This window comes from Meriones unguiculatus, chromosome 1, assembly GCF_030254825.1.
Source record: "Meriones unguiculatus strain TT.TT164.6M chromosome 1, Bangor_MerUng_6.1, whole genome shotgun sequence".
Classification (NCBI taxonomy): domain Eukaryota; kingdom Metazoa; phylum Chordata; class Mammalia; order Rodentia; family Muridae; genus Meriones; species Meriones unguiculatus.
Window position 1 is genome coordinate 23,579,425 of NC_083349.1, and position 19,612 is coordinate 23,599,036.

Sequence of the window (19,612 nt, forward strand, 5' to 3'; positions counted from 1 at the left end):
CTGGCTTATTTGGTCTTCACCTGGGTTTTCTCTCTGCAACCTGTTACTGTTTCAGTGAAAACCCCTCACTCTTCATTGCCCGTTAAGTAGCTTCCTTTTCTTTTGTCATATTCTATCTTGTCAGATCTTTGATTTGTCACCTTTTCTGCCACTCAATTAGACATCACTGTCAAACATGGGTGTTTCTTTTTTCATTGTAACTTTACTGTTTGGGATTAAAGGCATGTACCACCACACCTGGGCCTAAGCTTTTCTTTACTTAAAACTTGCTCTGTACCAGGGTGGCCTTGAACTCATATTTGCTTTCCTCTGTCTCCTGGATTAAAGGAGTGTTTGTATTTCAGCCATATCACACAGACCTAGAAGATCTTTGGATGTAATCTCTTGCCAGCTGGATCACACAGACCTTGAAGGCCTTTGGATGTGATCTCTTGCCAGAACAGCCATGTTCTGAATGAAAAATACTCCACAAATTACAGTTTTATCAATTGTCTGCTGTGGTTCTTTGTAGCTTTAAAAAGAAGAAGCAAGGATCTGTCGGCACCGTCTCAGTCTGTGCGAAATATTCTAATGCTTTAATACTTTACATGGTATGTTTTGTAATCAGTAGACATTTATTCTCACTTTCCAGAGGCTGGAAAGTCATGATCCAGGTATGTAATAAGGCTTTTGCTTATATTCCTATATTCAGGAGGCCTGTCCCCCAGGACCTTTTCACTTCCCCAAGGTCACACCTGCTACCACCATCATCACTTATCACTTGTGAGTGTGGGAGGACAAGCAGAAACATCTAGAAATATCCAGTGGTTCCTTGTTTGGAACCTTGTTTTTGGGCCCTGCACAGTCCCTGGGCTGTGGGGCAGACTTTAGCCCAAGAACTAAAGGGATTTTTTTCCCTCTCTGTGTAGCCCTGGCTGGCCTGGAAACTTTCTGCAAAACCAGACTGAACTCATAAAGAGCCACCTGACTCTGCTGCTACCACCTGGCTCTAAAGGACTTCCTTCCTCCCTTTCTTTCTTCTTTTCCTTTCTATATATGAATGTTCTATCTGCATGTGCACCTGCATACAGAAGATGGCATCAGATCATATTATAGATGGTTATGAGGCACCATGTGGTTTCTGGGAATTGAGTTCAGGACCTGTGGAAGTGCAGCCAGTGCTCTTAATGGCTAAGCCATCTCTCCAGTCCCTCTAAGGGACTTTCTTATTGTTAGGTTGGCCTAAGGATTGAAGGAGACAGAGAGGAGGGGGTGAAATCCCCACCCTCTGACTGATATGCCTTAAACTGTATTCTCTGTGGTTCACCTCCCTGAGTTCCAGCCCCAGTAGAGTGTGACATCCCTGTGTTGGGAGTATTCTCCCAGAGGCACGTGGTCCTCTTCAGGTCCTAGGATGAGAAGATCCCATCAAGGTCCTTGCAGTACGAACTCTGAAGACTTAGTCCTACAACCCAGGGCTCTGGGGCTACCCCTAGCTCATCGTCAGTCAGAACTCAGCTGAGCTGTCCCCTTCTGTGGAAAGCCTCCCCACCCTATCTTAATGCTGGGAGCTCCGAAGCTCACAATGGGGTTTACAATCTCGGGACTTCCCTGCCTGTCCATCAAAGGCATCAAGAAAGCAGTGTCTGGGTCCCCAGCCTCACCACAGGGCTGGCTCGTGGTTTCAGGCTCAATCAACTAGAAGGGGGTTGGCTTGAGGCTCCAAGAGGCATTACTGTAGGAGAGTGCTGGCTGGGAGCCCTGAGAATATCCAGCCCATCCCTCCTGTAGTACAATGGCTGGTACAGAGAAGATCATGGCTTCATTAAAGACTGGGTTGGGGTTATCCCTCTTCACGACTGTCTTCTTGCTCATCTTTCTTTCATCCTGAAGCAGGTATACTTTGACAAAAGGATCTACAGGCAGGTAGGCCAGGCGAGGGTCAGTAACACCCTTGCTTGGCATGGCCCTGTCTCCTCTGGCTCCACCCACTGCCTCTAGTTCCCTGACCCTTGGCTATTGGCATTATCTCTAAAGTCCACTGCTTGGTACTTACTTATATTAAGAAATGTCTCAGTGTGTTCTAGGTTGGTTCTAAACGCTCAGGCTGCAGGGATCCTCCTCCCTCAGTCTCCTGAGTAGCTGAGATGAAATTTGCAAGCTACAATGGCTGCTTGCATGTATCAGTGCCTGCAGAGTTTAAGAGAGGGTGTTAGAGAATTGGACTTATAGGGACCTCACTCCATGTGCATAGTACCATAATAACCACTCAGAACACTGCAGCTCAATTCAGTCAGTGTAAGCCTGTGAGTGAGGCCCGGAGTTCAGGAGCAGGACAGAAGCCAGGCTCTGGGGTTTGGCGTTGGAGGTAGCACTCATCACTTGCTTCTTAGAAGCAAGTTGCTAGGTCTAGCCTGCTCTCAGGGAAGATGGGGTGTGTGTACATGGAGGCTAAGATGTATAATTATTTTTAATTTTTATTATTTCAAAATACATATACAAATTTTGAGCATCCTTTTCACCTCTCTCATCTCCTCCCTACCCATTCAACTTCATTTTCTTTCCCTTGAAACAACAACAAACAAGACAAAAACTGACAATCAAAACAGAGAAAAATACTTTCCTCAGATTGGTCTGTGAGGGTTTTCTCGCTTAATGACTGATGTGGGAGGACACAGCCATCTGTGTGTGGGGTCACCGCAGGACAGGTAGTCAGGACTGTATCAAAAGGCAGGCTGAGTGAGTTATGAGGATCCAGGCAGTTAGCAGCATTCCTTCATTGTCTCTGCTTGAGTGCCTGCCCTGACTTCCCTTCATGAAGGATTGTGATCAGGATGTGTGTCAAATAAACTGTTTCTATCAAAGTTGCTTTCTGGTCATGTGTTTACCACAGCAAAGGAAAGCAAACCAGGACAGAGGTGAACATCAGGAGTCTGGGGTCACTGGACACTCACTGGGTTCACTCTTGAGTCCATGGCAGAGGCTTAGCATTTTAAAGCCATGGCCCTGCTTAACTCTAGGGCCTTGTTCTTTTTTGTTGCCTAGGCTGGTCTGGAACTAACTGTGTAGCCTCAGTTGACTTCACTTACACAGATCCTCCTGTAACCTTTCTTGCAGGAAAGGAGACAATTCTAGAGAGATGCTTGTGCTATTAGCTTATTGAGATAACAGACTCTTAGCCAGGTGTGTGTGTGTGGGGGGGGGGGTGGCTAGCGTGCCTTTAATCCCAACCTTGGGAGGCAGAGACAAACTGTGAGTTTGAGGCCAGCATGGTCTAGGGAGTAAGTTCCAGGACAGACAGAGCTACACACAGAGAAACCCTGTCAAAAAAGGGGAGTAGGCGGTGGCGCGTAGGAGGTGGGCTCTTTCCTACCCTCCACCAATAAGGAGCTACGCCGGGGCCGCGAGGGGCGGGGCCGACGTGAGGCGCCAACGCTTAAACCCGAACGATGGGTGGGTGCGTGGAGGAGTCCTGAGAGGGGGAGCGGTGATTGGTGAGATTATTCCTCCAATCCGTGGAGGGGTTGGGCTGTATCGACCAATAGGAAGTCTCGTGGGCGGGGCCTGCGCCGCATATAAGTCGGTGGCGCGGAGTCCTCAGCTGTTTCCTGTCAGTGGAAGCAGCAGCAGTCAGAGGCGGTGGCCACGGTTGGCGGCGGCGGGGCGGAGGTGAGTGTCCGCGGCTCTCCGCACCTTCTCCTCCTGCTGCGGGTGGGTGGGTGGAAGGGCGCCGGCGCCGGGGGACGCTTATGTAAGGGTCGCGCGCGCCAAGGCGACGTGGGCTCAGCGAGTGGAGGCTGGAGGAGACGGCTGCGGGCGGTGCACGACGCGTCGCTACACGACGTGCTCAGTCCCTCCCCATCCTCAGGCACCGGCTCGGTTCGGCCCCCACCTCCCCACCTCCAGGCTCCGGGCGCGGGGGAGCCTGGGAACCCGCGAGTCCCCTGCTTGTTTGAGCATCCTTCAGGCACTGGCGACTTGTCCCGCCTCCCTGGAGGCTCTCATTGGCCTCAGTCCTGATCTCGGGTACCCATTTTCCAGATAGAGACTGTGACGCGCCAAGTCCTAAGGTGCCTCGCGCCGGTTTCCTGGGGGCTAGAACTCTAATCTGTCAGAAAGGGAGCTCCAGTAGTTCCCATCATACTGGATGTGAAATCCTGGCGGGGATCCTAAGAGGTAGACTGTTCCTTGTTCCAGATGTCTGCTCTCCTCTCAGGCGTGCTCCTAGGAGCCCGTGGGTTCCACTTTGGTTCAGGCGTGGAAGGAATTCTGAGGCTCCCAGGATGTGCTGATCCACCCAAGGCCCTCGGGAGGCGTACCTGGGCACAGCCCGTTATTTCTTGCAGTTTATAGGAGTTTATGAAGTGCGTTTGGGAAGTGTTCTTCCTGGCACACAATGTGGAATCTCTGGCTTTGAGGACTTGTGCTTGCATGTTCCTCCCAGAGTGACTTTCCCTCTGTGAACTTTGAGTTTTACCCCTTCCCTCATCTCACAAACTTTGGAATCAAACAAGATTGTCTCTGGCAGCTCTGAAGTTCTTTAGAACTTGAAGGTCTCTTAATTGTATGGAGGAGATCAGGCACATTACTCCCATTCTCCTTCTGAGGAAACTGAAACTTAAAGAGCCAACTGTGTGGGCTCACTCCCTACCTCACAACTAGAACCCCGAGTGGAGGCTTTGTTGTGTGCCTTCCCTGTTGCTCCCTCACCCACTGCCTCTGGCAATCCTGGCTAGCCTCCTGCTTGTCACCCTTTCCCTGTATATGATGCAAATGCTCATGCTGAGGGTGGACTTGCTGAGTCTTCTACCCACTTGCAGCTAAAGCTTGTGTCTGCCTGTTCTTTACTATCAGCTCTGTTTGTTTTTGCCTGTGTAGCCTTAGCTGTCCTAGACTCCTTGTAGACCAAGCTGGCCTCAGAGAGATCTGCCTGCCTCTGCCTTCCTGAGTGCTGGGATCAAAGGCATGCACTGCCTGACTTCACTGTTAACTCTCCAACTCTTTAATTTTTGGAGGAAAGATCTTGCCCTGTAGCAAAGGCTGCCTTTGAACTCATGATCTTCCTGCTTGATCCTCTCAGGTTCTGGGGGTACAACCACATGCCAGTTACAGACAGGATTTTGCTGTATAATATCCCTGTTTGTCCTGGACTGATTTGTAGATCAGATTGACCTTGAATTGACCTCACAGAGATCTGACTGCCTCTGCCTTCCAAGTTCTGGGATTAAAGGCATGTGCCACCACACTTTTTTTTTTTTTTTCTTTTCAAAAAGCCCTAGCTTTCCTGGAACTCAATCTGTTGAACAGGCTGGCCTCCAACTCAGAGATCCATTTGTCTCTGCTTCCCAAGAGTGTTGGGATGAAAGGCATTTGACAGCTAGTCTCAATGACCACATACTACGAAACAGTTCTGCACAAAGGCTGTGGGAACATTGTAGAAGAGGGCCTGGAAAGACTGAAAAAGCCAGAAGATCAGGGAGTTTGCTGTGAGATTGTGTCTCCTAGTAATTAATGTCAGAACCTACCAACATGGCTGTCCAAATGTGATTTGAACAGGGGTGACACCAATGGACATAATAAAATAAATGGTGGTATAGGAACCCAAAAGGCCTTAACTCTACACAAAGATCTATAAGCGACTCAGGAAAGCTCGGAATGGGAAAAATGGTCTTCCCTTGGAAAAGGACACGATTGCTTTTCCAGTGCCAGATGACAGCCATGAAAACATACATACAAGTAATATAATATGGACGGAGTAGGTTATATTTAGGAATATGTATGTATGCACATATACATATATGCATGCAATAACAGTTAATGAATGGGGTCTGGGATCAGGCAAGTGATTAAATAAGTTAAAAAAAAAACAGCTAATGAAAAAAAAAGGCCATGAATTTGAAGAAGAGTTGGGAAGGGTATATGGGAAGGTTTGGATGGAGGAAGTAGAAGAGAGACATATAATTATAATCTCAGAAAAAAAATTTAAGAAACATTGCTTTTCCAGGAAAAAAAGTAAATAATTTTTTTTCCCCGATTAGTTTTTACGTAACTGAGGCTGGCCTTCAACTCTACTGATCCTTTCGCCTCTACTTCTTTAGAGTTGGCATTATAGGTGAACATCCAGTTTCTCCTTGCTTTCTCTTTCAGTACCTCAAATACTGTGTTGAGTTCATGTCCTCCCAAATTCCACATTATCACTCTGTGTCTTCACAGTCTTTAACTGTTCTGGGAACAAAATGGTGCCTAGTAAATGTTTTGTATAAATTGGAATGGATTATGGTGAAAACCAGTGAGGGTAGTAGAACAGCAGTTGGGGAAGATAGAGAGAAGTCAGTTTGGGGCAGTGGCAGTAGTCAGAATAACTAGGAGGAAGTCGGTAGATATAGGACAGAGTTCCATCTCTCTGGAAAACTCCTCTGTCTGTGCCAGATACCTCATTTTGGTCACTGTATTTCTGGAACATTCTTGTGGGCCTTCTCTTTTGTTGCCTCTGGTAGCATCTTACCTTTTGAATGGCCCTAATTTTGTGTCCTAGAAGTGCCTGGCTGCTCCTATGTTAGTGTTGAGCTGTGTAGTGAGATAGAACTAGAGTTTGAGACTGAAGCACAGGCTGCTCCTGAGCATTAGAGGCAGTTGTGTGGAGAAGGTGCCTTCAGGCTGATTTATTGTCCAGAGGCATCCAAAGCAGAGCTGGAGCCTTGCTCCTGCTCACTCACTGAGACCTCACCTCAGCCTGTGAGGTCTACCTGCCATTGAAGGAGGATCTTCAAGCGAAAGATGGGAAATTGAGTTGGGTGTCGAGTCGCATGTCTTTAATCCCAGCACTCAGGGGGTCAGAAATGGGCAGATCTCCGAGTTTGAAATCTGCCTGGTCTACAATGCTAGTCTAGGATAGTCAAGGCTACACAGAGAAACTCTGTTTTGTGAAGAAAGAAAGAGAAAAGAAAGAAAGAAGGAAAGGAAAATTGGTAACGAGAACAAACCATTCATTCAATGGAAAATTTGCTTTTTCAAGTGGCTGGACATGATGGCCTATGCCTGCAGCCTCAGCACTCAGGAGGGGAGGCAGAAGGGTTGAAAATTTGAGGCCAGCCTGTCACATAGGGAATTCCAGGCCAGCCACAGCTATATAGTGAGACCCTGTTTCTACTTTGCACTCCTAAACAAAACAGTACTCAAATACTGACTTGCCTTTGACCTCTTGACCTGAAGAGCTGCCCTTGAGACTATTCACTTTTCCTCACGTGCTTTTTAGTGTCTGTCCTCTGCTCTTATATCTAGTGACCTTGTTTTCTTCAGGGCCTTTCCTCTTATTCTGTCAAAATTAAACTGTTCTTCAAGACTAGGGGCTTTCATGAATTAAGCTTGCCAAATCTGTTCAGTTGGATATGGCTCTCAATTTTAATATGTTGATGATGTTATTATTAAAAGCCAACATGCATGTTATATGTGAGCTGCCACTCTGTAATAGGGGTTTTACATATAGAGAGGTGACAATTCAAAGTCATACAAGTAGGAATGACATGGTCATCTTCAGAGAGCCACCTCCCAAAATGCTGAGATTAAAGGCATTTGCCACCACACCTGGCCTAATAAAAAAGATTTTTTTTGTCTGTTTTTTTTTTGTTTTGTTTTTTTGTTTTTGTTTTTGTTTTGTGTGTGTGTGTGTGTGTGTGTGTGTGTGTGTGTGTGTATTTTGAGGGGTTTTTGCTTGGCTGATTCCTGGGTTTTTTCTTTGATTTTTAGTTTCTTTCTTCTTCTTTCTTTTCCTTAGTTTTCTGGTTTTTTGAGACACTGTTTCTTTGTTGTAGGCCTGGCTGTCCTGGAACTCACTTTGTAGAGTATATATATAGGAATATATGGAAATAACAGGAAAAATGGTATATTATCAAATCTACTCTTAAACCAAAGAACATTTTTATAAACCAATAATCTTACGTTGATATAAACTTTTGTATATTGATACAAATATTTGTATCTTGATATAAAAATTAAGGTTATTTTTGTTACAACATAATTGTGTTTCAATTCTTGAATAAGATATTTGACCTTTGCAACTCATTTAAAAATGCAGTATTTACTTCCAATCCTTTTAATAGCTATTACAACTGTTTTGAATAATTGATACAAGCTAATAGTCAATCATGCTCATGTTATGTCAGATACTAGTCTAGTTTATCAAAGAAATATGCTTCTTAGGTTAAACAGATAATAAATAGCTAAAAACATGCAACATTTGCCTATTCAGATGTGCTATAGATAGATAATTATTAAACACTATGTAAGTGAATACAGATGGATAGATGGTCTTCATAAACCTCAGAGACCTACAAAAAGTGGCATTATTTTAAGACTTTTCTAGCAATGAGACATGTCAGCTCTTGGCAGCACCTGAAAGAAGATAACAGGCATCAAAGAACCTCTATTAGAAGGTGGCTTCAAATGGGGCACCAGGCCAAAAAAAAAAAGCCCTCGCTTCACTGCAGACAGAATGCTGTCCAAACTGGGCAAACCTGAACACAGGGAAGTTGACTGGCAAGCTGTACCAAGACAGGGTAAGCAAGTCCTTCATACTTATTGCATCATAAATATGTCTGCCAGATATGATTGTGCCAGAAGCTGAAGATGATGCTCCAAAGTTATAGAAATAGTTAGGTGACTGTCCAGGCAGCCGGCTGTCTGTCATTCTTAGTACTGGAAGGTGCTTGCCTGCACTTTCTACAGAGTTAGGTAATATTTATTCCTTTGCAAGTCTCTGATGAGGTTGAAGACTAAACAGTCATAGTCTTAAAATAAAGCTTAAGTTGCTTAGGATTTAAAAGATGTTTTAGGTCTAAGAAGATGGCTTTAGGATGATAATGCAAGTTATGATAGAAACTGAGTTACATGCAAAATTCTGAACATACCAAATAGGATAGATAGCAGAGTTCTTTCTCCAAAGATTGCCAGATGCAAATGGACTAGACATTGCAAATGTAATTCTTACTTGACACTTCTTTTAACTGCTCTTATTGTATATAGTTTTTTAGTGTAAGAGAAAAAACCTTTATTGGACTACAAGGGGGAGGTATTAGGGTACACTATGTGAAGTTTTGTCTTTGTCCTTTCTTACCTACCTAAGGCGTTCTCTGGTTAGTTTTAATAAAAATCTGATGGTCAATTAGCTGGGCAGGAGGTAGAAGGCAGGACTTCCTGGGGAAGGGAAAGGAACTCTGGAAAGAAAGAGGAAGGGCCTTGTTGACAGGAGGTATGGGAGGAGATGTGACTAGAGTTCTGGAAGGTCTAGCTAGCCACATGGCTGAATGGGGCTAAGTGGTCTGGTTATATTAGATGAGTTGGTTGGGAGTCAGCCCAACTAAGGCCTAAGCTTTGAAATATTAAAAGGTTTTGGTGTCTTTATTTTTATGAAGGGCCACCAAGGTCCTACAACAAGTCCAGGTTTGCCTTGAACTCACAGAGATCTGCCTGCCTCTGCTTCCCACAAGTGATGGGATTAAGGGAGGCATGGGGCATCACTACCCCGAAAATTAAAAAAAAAATTTAAGAGGCCTATAAATGTAGTTTAGGGGCAAAGTATTTGTCTAACCAGTTCAAGATTAAAACAGGCTGGGTATTGGTGGAGCATGCCTTTAATTCCCACACTTCAGAGGCAGAGACAGGCAGATCTCTGTGAGTTCAGGCCAACCTGGTCAACATAGTGAGTTCCTAGACAGCCAGGATTGTGTAGAGAGACTCTGTCTCAAAAACAAACAAACAAATGAGGTGGGAGACCATTTTAGAGAGCTGGGATGTAGCTCAGTGCCAAAAAAGCTTCCCAAAGTCCATGTATCCCAGGGGCTTCTCATTGTCCCAACACAGTTGTGGCTCACACAATGACTCCCCATACCTGGCACCTCCTGCCCACAGCAGCACCACTCTACAAGGCCTCCTGAGTGCTATGCAGTAATAGCACAAGCTATGCAGAGCTTGACAGAGAATTCCTGGAAAGAAGCTGTGTCTGCAAAGACTGATTGACTAATTAGAACTGCAATGATGTAGCAAGGTTGGAACATTGCAAGTTCTGAGCCTTATTGGTATTTGTCTTGGGCTCGCTTTAGCCCTCTGACTAGTCAGTCATTCCTTGTCCACCTATGTGTCAGACCTAACATTCTGTGAGTAAGAGATTAAAAACATTCTAGAATGTATTAACATAACAGACTACTAGGTTCCACCAACACAAATGCTAAGAATGTCATCAGGTAGCATCTGCAGTTTTGATTTCATTTTACTGTAATGCATATCTCTGACATTTCCACCAATGTATTTGAAAACTGTCTTGATGTATGACTTTCTTTATCTGTTGCTATGAAGACTTCATAAAATTGCTTCTCCATAAAAACACGCATGGACTCTTTTTCTAAGTCTGTGTCACTGGGCCAATGTTGCTCACTCCTGTTAGGTTCCAGAACAAACTTTCTCATCCTGCTTGAGGTAAAGCTGTATTGTTGCATTGACATAAGAAAAGCAGGCCCAGGCCCCTTTCTTCCAGTGATTCCAGCACCTTCAGGTCCATACTTGACTCTTTTTAAAGACAGGGTCTCCTGTAGCTTAGGCTGGTTGGTATACAATTTGTTCTGTAGCCAAAGATGACCTGAACACCTGATTCAGTTTGCAAGCATGGCTCTTTGATCACCTTGTCTTCCCCCAGGGTGCTGCAGCTTGGGTGCCCTCCTCTCTTGTTGTTCAACCACACTGTGACAACAGACCAAGGGCCTGCTCCTCTTCAGTACTCTTAACTCAGCAGATAACCCTGAACCCACAGATCCTTGTACTCAGAACCTGCTCTCCACAGGGACTCCCATGGTAGCTCCTCCTATGGGGACCTTTCACACAGCAACCAGTGTGACTTTCCCAGAAGTACAAGGAATAACTTTGTGACACTTCACATGAGTTATTTCATTTGATCTCGTCTAGTAATTCCATAAGGATGACCTCAATGCCCTTATAAATGCGATATGTTTTAAGAATCCTATGTAAAATGTAAAATATCAAGACTGAGCAAAATATGGTAGTGCGTGCCCTTAATCCCAGCACTTCGGAGGCAGAGGCAAGTTGATCTCTGAGTTCAAGGCCAGCCTGGTCTACAGAGAGAATTTCCAGGACAGCCAGGGCTACACAGAGAAACTCTTGTCTTGAAAAACAAACAGCAACAAATCAGAACTGCTAACCAAGTATGCTGGACCATGTCTATAGTCCCAAAAAACAGGAGCCTGAGGTAAGAGGATCAGGTCAGGTCATCCTCAATCACATGGGAAATTGGAGACCAGCTGAGACACTGTCTCAAGAAAAAAAGAAATTTGGCTCTGACATGTTAAAATAAAAATTATAGGAGACCACTGCTTTGAACTAAGCTCCTGTATTAGGTCCCAAAAGACTACTAACAATCAAAATGGAATCGCTCATGCTGAGGTTTCCATTAAGCTAAAACTAAGCCATGGACCTAACAATCAGGATTAGAGAGCTAACAGCCAAATTTTGTAAACAGACCAGCTTCAACTGGTATGATAATGAGGCACCCTTAGCCTTCAACTTCAGGAATCTAATGGTAACCAATCATTTATTGTTTTATTGTTCTGTCTCCAAGGCCCCCTCTCAAAAGGAAAACTGAAAACGACAAATTTGTCTTTTAGTATTTGTTCCTCCTGTCTTCAGCCATTTTTCTGTCTATAAAACCAATTTCCCCAGTCTGGCTCATTAGAACATTTATTTTATTTTATTTTATAGAATAAAGTGTGGCCTGGTTCTCGATTCAAAAATAACACCAATTAAGAGTCTTAGGCTGACTGTTGTAATTTTGTCCCCTGAGAGATTTTCCTAGTAAAATCTGAGTCACTTAATCTCTCTGAACATGAGGTCTATCAACAACTACAGGAAGTACAGCATTCACAGGCCTAGTGAGATCTGCCCCATGAAACAATATTAACTATAAAATCACACACAGGGAAAGAAAATAGTTCCAACACAAAAACAGCCTTCTCCATGGGTGTGTTGTGGGCACTCAAGTTGAGATCAAATCCTACTATCTGGTTGAACCTGGATGCCTAGTGCCAGGGGAAAGCCTGCCTTTTTAAATTCTTACAGTTGGTTTCTTTTTTTCATAAGTAAAGAAAGAATTGCTAGCCAGACCTGGTGGTGCAGCACTGTAATCCAAGCTCTTCTGGTGGCTGAAACAAGAAGATCACAAGTTCAGGGTCGGGGGGTGGGGTGGGGGGGGGGTGGGCTATACATGTTGAGCCAAAGAAGAGTCTGGGCAAATTAGCAAGATCTTGTCTAAAAAGTGAAAAGGGGTTTTGGGTATGATAGTGAACAGGAAGGATCAAGAATTAAAGGTTGGGATTGAGAGACTGCTCAACAGTTAAGAATACTTCATGCACTTGCCAAGGACTGGAGTTTGGTTCCATAAGTTTCAAGTGTTGTGATGCCCTCTTCTGGCTTCCATGGACACTGCATATACAAGATTTGCAAATATATATGCAAACAAAACATTTATCTACATAAAAAAGTTAAAATTAAAAACAAAAGAACTTAAAGCCATAGCAAGCTACAATAGTTACATGAGAACCTGTCTCAAGACTAGGGATGTAGCTCAGTGTGAAAAGGCTTGCGAGCATACACAAGACCTTGGGATTCCAGTCACAGCACAACAAAAAATGTAAAGGAGTTTGACCAGATGTTATTTAGAATGTTACTAACAAATTATTACTAAAGATGAGAGATCTAGTCCATATACAACGAAATAATCACAGCTTAAAGTTTTTCATCACAAGGCACTTAATTTTACCTCCTGATATCCCTGGCTTATGGAGAGAAAAGAGCTATTGAATGTATTGGTGGTCCTTTGTATATGCTGGTAAGCACATTTTATTTCACAATTTAGCTATGACACACCTGGATAGATCTCTTTGATTTGATCCTAATTGTAATATCTGATCAGTTATTTAGGTGTGTAGATCATTTTTCATCAAGTTTGGAAAGTTTCTAGCTCTTGTTTTTTCCAAACAGTCTGACCATCTGTTTTCTTTCTGGTCTAGAATCCCCACCATGGGTGTGTTGATTCACTTGACCTTCTGATGGTGTTCTGCTTGTCTCTGAGATCTTGCTCTTTTCCCTCCATTCTTCTTTCCTTTTGATCCTCAGGTGGGATGTGCTCCACTTGCCTGTTCTCAAGTTTTGCTGGTTCTGGCATCTCTCTGATCCTCTGTTGATTTTGTCCAGTGATAGTTTCCACTCCAGAGCATCTATGTGGCTCTCTTTTGACCTGTCTAACATATGCTGATACTCTCTCTCCAGAAAAGGTTGGTTTTGGTTTTTCCTATTTTGCTTCATTTCTATAGATTTATTTGAAATGGAGCATGTAAGCCTTTGTCTAGGCAGTGGTTCTCAACCTGTTGCTCAGACCTCTTTGGGGGTCGTATATCAATATCCTGCACATCAGATATTTACGTTATAATTTATAACAGTAGTAAAATTACAGCTATGAAGTAGCAATGAAACAATTTTATGGTTGCGGGTCATGTAGCAACATGCCTGTAATCCCAGCACTTGGGAGGTAGAGGCAGGAGGATTAGCTCAAGGCTAGCCTTGGTCACATAGAGTTCCAGGCCAGCCTGGACTACGTGAGACCCTCTTGAAAATCAATAGCAACAACAAGTGTTGGCAAAGGATGTGGAGAGAAGGGACCCTTGTACACTGTTTCTGAGAATGTAAACTGGCACAACCACTAGGAAAACTTTAAAAAGATAAAAGAACTACCAACGGGTAGCTCTAAAGTTGGCACACACCTTTAGTGCCAGCACTCAAAAGGCAGAGATAGTAGGATCTCAGGCAGTTTGAGGCCATCCTGGTCGGTATAGCAAGCTCCTGGACAGCCAGAACTACATATGGATAGATATTCTGTTTCAAAACAATCAGGCAAAGGAACTATGGTAAGAATCCAGCATCCTCACTTCTGTGTACTGAGCCAAAGGAATGCAATTAGATAGAAGAGACAGCTGTACTCTGTGTCTACTGCCGCATTGTTCACAGCAGCCAAGGCATGGAAACAACCTGGGTGTCTTAGCAGTGGAGGAATGTGTTAAAAACAGTGGTCCATACACACAGTAGAATATTCTTCAGCCATAAAAAGTAATGAAGCCCTGTCATTTATGACAACATAGAATTTCATTGTTATATGAAATAAACTAGGCACAAAAACAATAGCATGGAATATGAAAAATTGACTTCCTGAAAGTTCAGGCTTCCAGAGGCTGAGGAAGGCAGTGGAGAGAAAGCACTGGAGAGATGTCAGTGGGCACTAGGTGATACACTGAAGTAGGGAAGAGCAATCTGGAGTGTGGTTCCATCATGGTATGGCTACAGCAGGACAGTTTAAAACTGACTATCTCAGAGATCTAGAAAGGACTTTCAGTGTTTTTCCCTTAAGCAGATGAGAAGTGCTTGAGGAGGTAGAGATGTGTAACTGGGTTTATGTGTTATACAGTGCTTTAGCTTAGTGGTACAGCACCTGCCTAGGTAAGTGTTGGGCTTCAGACCTAGACTAGCAGCTGAGATGCCTTTTCAACCAAAAGGGACCTGGCCTCCAAGTTCTCCCAGCATCCCCCAGTCCCTACCTGCTACAGAGCATGGCTGGCATACCCTGCCCTCTACCCTGAACTTCCCAGCCAGGGGTGGGGCTTCCCCTCCCCTTTCATTATATAATCCAGACATTTTGGTTCCCTTCCTTCTTGTCTTTTTCGCATGTTGTTTCTTCTGTATTTCTTCTTTCTCCCTGTCTGTCCCTCTCTCTGCAGGCACACTTTTCTCTCTCCCCCTGCATAACAACTTCTCTGGTCTTGGCCTTTGAGCTGCTCCCAATAAACCTGCATTTATATACTTTAACTGTCTCGAATTGGCTCATTTCACTCCCACAATGATTCCTATCAGTAAGGTTTTGAGTTCAGTACTTGGCAAAAAAACAAAAAAATAGCATTGTGTATACATGTATTGCTTATTCTTATGCTTTTAACACATTCAGTTTTAATGTAAATTTTAAAGTTTTGAAGTCAACATAGAAAAAGCATAAAATTTACCACCATTTTGTAATATTTAAAATATAAAGGACTCCAAGATGGCAGTGGCTGGGTGGTTGAATGAGAAGTAGAGGCGAAGCCTCCCTTCGCAGAAAGTACGCTGGGACTGCCCGCCAGCCAGCCTCGACATCCCTGGAACCCTGAAGTCATTTTTTTTTCTATTAATGAAGAAATAAATCAAATAAATTGTCAACATGGGATGGAGATCAACATCCTTCACCAAGGGTGGGAAGTTTCTGAACCCCACAGACCAAGCTCGAAAGGAAGCCCGGAAAAGAGAATTGAAAAAGAACAAAAAACAGCGCATGATGGTACGAGCCGCGGTTTTGAGGATGAAAGATCCCAAGCAGATTATCCGAGACATGGAGAAATTAGAGGAAATGGAGTGTAGCCCAGTGCAACAGCCACAGTTGAACGAGAAAGTACTGAAAGACAAGCGTAAAAAGCTGCGGGAAACCTTCGAGCGAATTCTGCGACTTTATGAAAAAGAAAATCCAGATGTGTACAAGGAATTGAGAAAGCTGGAAGTAGAATATGAACAGAAGAGAGCTCAGCTGAGACAGTACTTTGATGCTGTCCAGAATGCTCAGCATGTAGAAGTCGAGAGCATCCCTTTGCCAGACATGCCTCATGCTCCTTCCAACATCTTAATCCAGCACATTCCACTTCCTGGTGCCCAGCCACCCTCCATTTTGAAAAAAACCTCAGCCTATGGGCTTCCACCTCAAGCAGTGTCTATACTTCCTCTCCTCGGACATGGTGTTCCACGTTTGCCCCCTGGCAGAAAACCACCCGGCCCTCCTCCTGGCCCACCTCCTCCTCAAGTCCTGCAGATGTATGGTCGTAAAGTGCGCTTTGCTCCAGATCTTCCCACTCGGAGGCAAGGTGAAGACATGCTGTATAGTCCAGAACTTGCTCAGCGGGGTCATGATGACAGTGGCTATCCTGAGGCCATGGATCAGGATAAGTATGACGACAGCGGTGAGGACAGTGACACCGACAGATGTGATGCAGAGAGTGGGAGGGGGGGTAGGTTGGGGCACCGTGATGACAGTGAGCAAGACAACCCTGAGGAGAAGAAGTCAGGTCTGAGTGTCCGATTTGCTGATATGCCTGGAAAATCGAGGAAGAAGAAGAACATGAAGGATCTGACTCCTCTTCAAGCCATGATGCTTCAAATGGCAGGTCAGGAAATCCCTGAGGAAGGACGAGAAGTGGAGGAGTTTTCAGAGGAGGAGGAGGATGAGGACTTTGATGATTCTGAATCAGAAAAGCAGTGGCAAAAGCAGCATAAAGAGGACTCCCACTCTGATGGCACATCTGCTGCCCCTTCACAGCAGCAGGCTCCTCCACAGTCTGCCCCTCCTTCTCAGATCCAAGCACCTCCCCTGCCAGGACCACCACCTCTTGGACCACCGCCTGCCCCACCCTTATGGCCTCCTGGACCACCTCCAGGGGCTCCTCCATTCCTGAGACCATCTGGAATGCTAGGAATCCGAGGGCCTTTACCACAACTTTTACCTCCAGGACCACCACCAGGCCGACCTCCTGGCCCTCCCCCAGGTCCCCCTCCTCAAGGACCCCCACCAAGGCTACCTCCTCCTGCACCTCCAGGAATCCCCCGTTCTGGTCCTGGTATGATGCGCCCACCCTTGGTGCCTCCTCTTGGACCTGCCCCACCTGGGCTTTCCCCACCAGCTCCCTTGCCCAACCCAGGGGTGTTGAGTGCCCCACCCAGCCTCATTCAGCGACCAAAGGTGGATGATGCAAGTGTAGCAGCCACTATCGAGAAGAAAGCCTCCGTGACCATCAGTGCCAAGCCCCACATCACCAATCCCAAGGCAGAGGTCACACGGTTTGTGCCCACTGCACTGAGAGTGCGCCGAGAGAAGAAGGGGGCTACTGCTGTTCCCCAAAGGTCAGAGGAGGACTCGGCTGTGCCTGTTGCCAAAACAGCCCCCAGACCTGGTCCTTCTGTTCCTGCCTTGGTACAAACTAAGGATGATGCTTATGAAGCATTTATGAAGGAGATGGAAGGGCTTCTGTGAAATGGATTACAGTGTCAATTCCTAATTCAAAGCAGGATATATGGGAAGAAAATGTACAATTCTCAGATTAAAGTTATTTTCCACAAGCTAAACTCTTTGAGTGTTTCATGGAGAAATAAAATGTTCCATACCAAAAAATATATATATATAGGACTAGGTGTGGTTGGTGGCATATGTCTTTGCTTCCAGCATTTGGGAGCCAGGGCAGGCAGATCTCTGTGAGTTTGAGGTGAGCTTCTTCTACATAGTGAGTTATAGGACAACCAGAGCTAAGTAGTGAGACCCTGTCTCAATTAGTAAAGTGCTCATTTTGTGAAAATGAGGACTAGATTTTGAGGTGCAGAATCTACATAAGAGGTTGGGCCTGGGCTGGAGAGCTGATTCAGCTGTTAAGAGCACTGGCTGTTTATAGAGGATCCCAGTTCAATCCCAGCATCCACCTTGCAGCTCACACCTGTCTGTAATTCCAGTTCCAGAGGTCTGACAACCTCACACAGACAAAGCATGCAGGCAAAACACCAAAGCACATAAAATAAGTTTTTGGGTCTTTTTGTTTGTTTGTTTTTTAAAGTTGGGCCTTTTATGCCTGGCTTGAAAGAGAGTTCAGCTGTTAAGAATACTTCCTGCCCTTTTAGAGGATCCTGAAAGTGTGACTGACAGACTCTCTCTTCTCTCTCTCCCTCCTTCCATCCCTCCCCTGTTAGCTATAGAGACTGCCTGGCACACTGGCCTCTTTTTCTCAGTCTTACAGCAGAGGATGGCCCTGGCTCCAGGAGAACATTTGCATTCCAATTCAATTTTATTTTGGTTCAATTAAGTATGTTTGGAACCCATTCTATGAGCAGGCACCAGGCCAGGTTCCTTGGGTGGGAAAACAGGGGCTCTGAAATGGAGTGGAAGTAAGAATTCTGGAGGTGGGTCTCTGAGCCTCATTTTTCTTACCAGTAAAATGTAGGTTGATTATACCTCTGTAGGACCATAGGGAAAATTAAGTGAGTTAAAAGGTGCCTAGCATAGAGTAGGCAGGAAAGGAAAGTTCTTTTGCTGTGCTCCTAGTTGTGTATGCCACATTTACATGACAAATGAGGCAGCTGTGTGTCTGAGGGCAACAGACCCTTCATCCTTCAGCTGGGATGCTTGAGTCCCTGTAGTACCAAATCTTACCTTGAGGCAGCTGTGTGTCTGAGGGCAACAGACCCTTCATCCTTCAGCTGGGATGCTTGAGTCCCTGTAGTACCAAATCTTACCTACACACGACACTTTAATAAATCAGGCATGGCAGAAAGCAACAATAATTGTAATAACAAAACTTATGTGAGTGTGGGCTCCTCACAACATTTTGGTTTTGTTCTTTTGGTGGTGGTGGTTGCTTTAAGACAGGCAACTCGCCATAGAGTCCAAGCTGACCTAGAATTCCAACCTTCCTTCCTCTGCCTCCAAGCCTGGCAACACAGAGAATCTTTCATGCTCAAGATTTTAGCAGTCTTAGCCTATGTTGTTCTTTATTTTCTTGGTGTTTTTTTTTTTTTTTAAGTTTTATTTATTTATTATGTACACAGTGTTCTGTCTGCATGTACATCTGCACACCAGAAGAGGGCACCAGATCTCATTACAGATGGTTATAAGGCACCATGTGTTTGCTGGGAATTGAACTCATGACCTCTGGAAGAGGTGCTAGTGCTCTTACCCTCTGAGCCATCTCTCTAGTCCCGCTTTTTTTGGCTTTTCAAGACAGGGTTTCTTTGTGTAGCCTTGGCCGTCCTGGACTTGCTTTGTAGACCAGCCAGCCTACGAACTCAGATCAGTCCACCTGCCTCTGCCTTCCTGAGTGCTGGTTTTAAAGGCGTGCTCTACCGAGCCTGGCAAGTTTTTCTAATTAAGTCAAGAGCTATCACTTAAAGGAAGCGTGTTCTTGCACTTTGGGACCATTGGTAAGTAAATGAGGGTTGCCTGAACAAAAGATCTGTATTACTGGAACAGTCTCTGATAACAGACTCCAAGTGACTAGCAGGTGGGGAACACGGCTTTGCTGGACAAATGGATGATACAAGTCTACCCAGGGCAGAGCAGGACCAAGAGAAGTCTCATATTTCTCAGACAACACAGATTAAAGACTATAGAATTGAGAGCAGTGCTGTGGCACACCTTTAATTGCAGTACTTATGAGACAGAAGTAGGCTTGAGTTCCATGCCAGTGTTGTCTACACAGAGAGTTCCAGGACAGCCAGGGCTACATAGAGAAACCCAGTCTCACAAACAAAAACACAAAAATGGAAGAATTGGGAGCTGGAGAGGTGGCTCGGCAGTTAAGTGTATATATTGCTTTTGTAGAGGATCTAAGGTCTCTTCCTGTCATCCACCTCTGGCTGCTCACAACCACCTGAATGTAATTCCAGCCTCTGCATGATGGAGATTAGAGGCCAAAGCATCTTCAAGGACCTTCACTAATGTGTGCATGCTCACAAGTACCCACTCTAG

General features: G+C 44.9%; 1 protein-coding gene across 1 annotated transcript; it reads left to right on the forward strand.

The window, feature by feature from the left end:
- The first annotated feature begins 12,969 nt into the window (after positions 1-12,969).
- On the forward strand, positions 12,970-18,643 carry LOC132654256 (WW domain-binding protein 11-like). The gene has a single exon (XM_060383988.1). It carries the CDS (start codon positions 15,281-15,283, stop codon positions 17,132-17,134), a length of 1,854 nt encoding a protein of 617 aa, XP_060239971.1. The 5' UTR covers positions 12,970-15,280; the 3' UTR covers positions 17,135-18,643.
- The last annotated feature ends 969 nt before the right edge of the window (positions 18,644-19,612 follow it).

Coding starts and splice junctions, on each gene's coding strand:
- LOC132654256 (XM_060383988.1), top strand. CDS start 15,281: ATGGGATGGAGATCAACATCCTTCACCAAGGGTGGGAAGTTTCTGAAC.